Genomic DNA, 4,782 nt, shown 5'->3' with positions numbered 1-4,782 from the left:
CTCCACAGATTGGGTTATCGTTGAAGAGCAGCTAGACGGAAGCGCTTATTAAGACATGCCAACATAGTCAGGCGAAAGAAGTGGGCAAGTGATATGATGATCAAGCCTCTGGACTTTTAGAAGACCGTATTATTCTCAAACGAATCAAGATTCGCTCAATTTTCGGACAGTGGAATATTATGGGCCTGGAGAATGTCTCACTAAGAGTTTTGGCTCAACAGATTGCAGCCAACTGTGAAGCATGGTGGTTTCAGCGTGATGGTTTGGGGAGCTGTTTGGGTTGGTGGGAGATCGAGCTTAGTGGAGTGCGTTAGCAACATAAATTTTGCGAAATACTTCGAAATATTGGAGGAAGGACTCTTGCCACTTTATTCCTCGGGTTTCGTGGACAAAAACACGACGTTGTTCCAGGAAGATGGAGCACCGTGTCTCACTGCTAAAAACACCCAAAAATGGCAGGAAGAAAATGGTATCCAGAAGTTGCATTCGCCGAGCCAATCTCCTGACATGAACCCCATCGAAAACATTTCGGCCATACTCGACCGGCAAGTCAAGAAACAACAACAATAAAAAACCAACTTCGAATAGCGATCTACTCCAAGTTTTGAAGCAAGAGTGGGCGAAAATCCCACAATCTAAAATTGTCGAGATGATTATCACGATAACCCAAAGGATCAAGGAACTCCACGAAGCAAAAGGAAGCTCTACTAGATATTAATTAAATTATAAATATATCAACTCATGTGAATATGTGAATTTTTTTGAAAAGGTGGTGTCTATTTACTTGTTACCACGCTGTGTATACATATATATAATTTTTTCTCAAAATTTGAAATTAATAACCTCATGAGGATAAATACAGATCCATTAAAGATGTCTTATTGATGTATTTGTAAAATAACCTGGTGGCTAATATTACAATTGTTCACAGTTTGCAGTAGCGCTGCAGTTCGAAGTCTACCAAGAAGATCAGATGAAGAGCCCTCAAGATGGTATCCTTCAGAACAACTCCTGTTTAGAAGAGGAAGGAAGCAGTTTGGAAGAAGAGTCCTCTGATCCAAAACTAGAGTTTGAGATCGACGAGACAGGAGTCTCTTCTAATGTAAAAAATAGTACATTCCAAAACAATAAGAAATCCAAACTTTTAAAAGGAGTGATTTTTACTTTATCTTCCACCATATTTTTCTCTTTAAATGCTGTTATTGTGAGACATTTACAGAATGTACATCCAGGAGAAAAGGCCTTTTTTCGTTTTCTTGGAATTCATATCTTTAGTTTACCGTTACTAATACACTCTAAACAAGAACCGTTTGTTCGAAGGGATGTCAGACTTATGGTGTTTCTTCACGGAATATTTGGATCACTTGCTTTATTTTTGAGGTTTTATGCTTATCATTTCCTTCCCATCGCGGATGTTTCAGTGATCGAGTTGAGTGATCCGATCTTCGTGGCCATTTTTGCAAGGATCTTTCTAAATGAACCTTGTGGTTGGTTTCAAAGTATTTTGATAGTTTTCACCATTTTTGGAATTACATTAATGACTAAGTTACCACTCCAGTTTCTACAAAGTGAAGAATCTATCGATGTTTCAACTGGAGTACGTATTTTTGGTATTGCTATGGCTTTAGGATCTAGAATATTTGCCTCTTTAGTATATATAGTTATTCGTAAGGTTAAAGATGTTCATCATTCAGTTATTTTGTTCAGTTATGGATGGGTAGGTGTTATAGTTTGTACAGTTGGTACACTTGTGTTTGGAGGATTTTCTTCTATCTCATGTGGCCTTGATCAGTGGCTTATTCTCGGATTGGGGTTTCTTAGTTTTATCGTACAAATTCTATTCACAAAGGCACTTCAATCTGAGCAGGCTATCCTAGTTTCTGTTCTTCGAAGTAGCGGTTCCATTTTCTTTGCTTACTTGTTGCAATTGCTACTCTTCAGAGAAATCCCAGATGTCTGGAGTACTGGAGGTGCAGTTGTGATTTGTACTTGTTTTTTCCTGACTACTGCACGCAAATATTTCTTGTCACTCCCTTTAGATTCCCCCATCAGGCAGCTTCTCAGAAAACGTGTTCCAAAACCTTGATTCCAAGAAATGATATAGATATCAAATATATCTTGAAAAACTGAATTATGCAAGAAGTTATTTTCAAACTTGATCCAGTAATGTTTTAGACGAGAAACCCTTGTAGGATATAAAAACCACATTATTAACTTTTTATGCTTCAAAAATATATTTGGTACTTATTTCTCGAGTGAAATACTGTTTAGAATGTCATCTGACAATGTTCCACCCACCTTGATGCACAAACCTATAAACAAAGGGGAGTTTGATTTTATATAGCACCCAACTGTTCATGTTTAAATTTAACTTTAACTTACAGATGTTTAAAGCTGTCTATAGTGTCTCACAAACAGTATTTCTTTCTGGGCAACAAAACAGGTACTATAGATCAAATCCTTGCTAATGGAGTAACTCAACCTTCGTTTGGCCTCGTTTATTTCTGTGGTGAGGCCTAATGATCACCGAGATTACAGATTAATAATAAAATTTATAATTATATCAGTTAACCATTCATCTTACGTCTCATGGAAACGACTTTTCTTACGATGATAATCGCGGGGTTCAAACCTTGAGTTATATTGTATGAAGCTCCCAGTTTTACCGTTGAGCCAGCTGGAGACAGGAAATAAATAGAAATTTTGGCATGTTGCCCGACTGTTACCGTTCACAATAACTATTGTCAGTTGTACAGCTTGGCATGTTTCCCGACTGTTACCATTCGCAATAAATATTGTCAGTTGTACAGCACGACCTCACAAATTTAGTTAAATAATAACAAAAACATATCAAATGCATCACTGACAAAAGAAATATCGTTGATCAATTTCAAATCAAACAAACTTTCATTTTAGAAGTTTTTCCCATGGTCCCAAAGTGCCAAGCAGTGTCATTTTTGTTTCTTGGGTTTGTTTTTACTAAGTCAAGGGCGTCATTAGCTATGGGGTATATATATTGCAGGATATAGTACAATCACAAATAAGTTGATTGAAGTTTTCTTCACAAAACAAATAAAAAGTACAATGCAGAGATTGTTTTGTATATTCTGATTCAACCTTGCCCCCAGATCCATAATTTGCTTTTGAAATGACGCTCCTAATTTAAGTAGGGTAACAACGTTCTTCCTGGGTGCAATGTGGTGGATAAAAATAATGGTGCCAAGGAAACCTAGAAAATAATATATCAATAATGTACTTTATTATATTTTTCGTGTTGAGAATGAAGTCTAGGATCAAATATTTCAGATCAGCACCATATCACCCATAGGGATGTTTTGATTTGCTGGAAGCCATGTTAGTCGAATCGTAATTAAAAAAAAAGTTCTGACGCTAAGAAATACATGACTTACTTGTTGAACTTAAAATATATTTTTTATGATGACCAATTTGATAGAAACATTTATTTTCATTAACACAAAACATTAACTAACCAGAAGTGTTAAATTATCTTGGTATTTTGTCAATAAGAAGTCAAGTGTACAGAATGTACAGGATCTTTTTGAAGAATGACAAAATTTCGATACGGTAATCCATCTTCAGGTCAACATCGTCCTTTTAATTATGAGAGTCATCCACACAACTGTTACAGTGATATTGTTTCGTAACATCCAAGTATATATCTTAATAAGATTTATAATAATCCACTCTACGCATGCGCCTCGTCTGAGTCTTAATGTTTTCTTGATTAGATATTTGTTTAGAAGGCAAAGCAGGTGGTAGAAATGAATGCATAACGCCATATATATTAAGATTAGAAAATCTATCTAAAACTGAAACTTGTATTATTAATGTAGATGTTTCAGAGTGTACGATTCAAACAGACACGTGATCTAGGATGCACCTCGTCCACTATACAGCTTTTATACTCAGTTTGTTCTCATCAACAGCTAGTAATACAGCCCTGAAATACACGTCACGGTTTTTGTCGTAAGGAACTGTGTTCAGGTAACACAATATAAACTGTATATGGTTGTTCTATAAAGTAGGGTTAGATACCTGTTGTAACTTAATTAAACAGATTGTTTATTTAACCCACTGTAGAGTAACTTTATATAGGCTAGACTGTAGGGTCAAGTAACCTGATGTAGTCTATAAAGTAGGGTTAGATACCTGTTGTAACTTAATTAAACAGATTGTTTATTTAACCCACTGTAGATTAACTTTATATAGTCTAGACTGTAGGGTCAAGTAACCTGATGTAGTCTATAAAGTAGGGCTAGATACCTGTTGTAACTTAACTAAACATATTGTTTACTTAACCCACTGTAGAGTAACTTTATATAGTCTAGACTGTATGGTCAAGTAACCTGATGTAGTCTATAAAGTAGGGCTAGATACCTGTTGTAACTTAATTAAACATTGTCTATTTAACCCACTGTAGAGTAACTTTATATAGTCTAGACTGTAGGGTCAAGTAACCTGATGTAGTCTATAAAGTAGGGCTAGATACCTGTTGTAACTTAACCAAACATATTGTTTACTTAACCCACTGAAGAGTAACTTTATATAGTCTAGAATGTATGGTCAAGTAACCTGATGTAATCTAAGTAGGGTTAGATACCTGTTGTAACTTAATTAAACATATTGTCTATCTAACCTACTGTAGAGTAACTTTATATAGTCTAGAATGTATGGTCAAGTAACCTGATGTAGTCTATAAAGTAGGGTTCGATACCTGTTGTAACTTAATTAAACATATTGTCTATCTAACCTACTGTAGAG

At 35.5% G+C, this 4,782-nt stretch overlaps 1 protein-coding gene across 1 annotated transcript in view; it reads left to right on the top strand.

Annotated features, from left to right (window-relative positions):
* The window catches only part of LOC111087981 (solute carrier family 35 member G1-like), a 4,051-nt gene extending 1,965 nt beyond the window's left edge, over positions 1 to 2,086 (top strand). The window contains exon 2 of the mRNA XM_022396592.1: positions 932 to 2,086. Coding sequence (XP_022252300.1) covers positions 932 to 2,086 — 1,155 coding nt within the window. The remainder of the gene's footprint in view (positions 1 to 931) is intronic.
* Positions 2,087 to 4,782: the final 2,696 nt, after the last annotated feature.

Source organism: Limulus polyphemus, unplaced genomic scaffold (assembly GCF_000517525.1).
Source record: "Limulus polyphemus unplaced genomic scaffold, Limulus_polyphemus-2.1.2 Scaffold2938, whole genome shotgun sequence".
Classification (NCBI taxonomy): Eukaryota; Metazoa; Arthropoda; class Merostomata; order Xiphosura; family Limulidae; genus Limulus; species Limulus polyphemus.
Note: the sequence above shows the minus strand (reverse complement) of the source record. Positions and strands in the feature narration are given on the sequence as shown.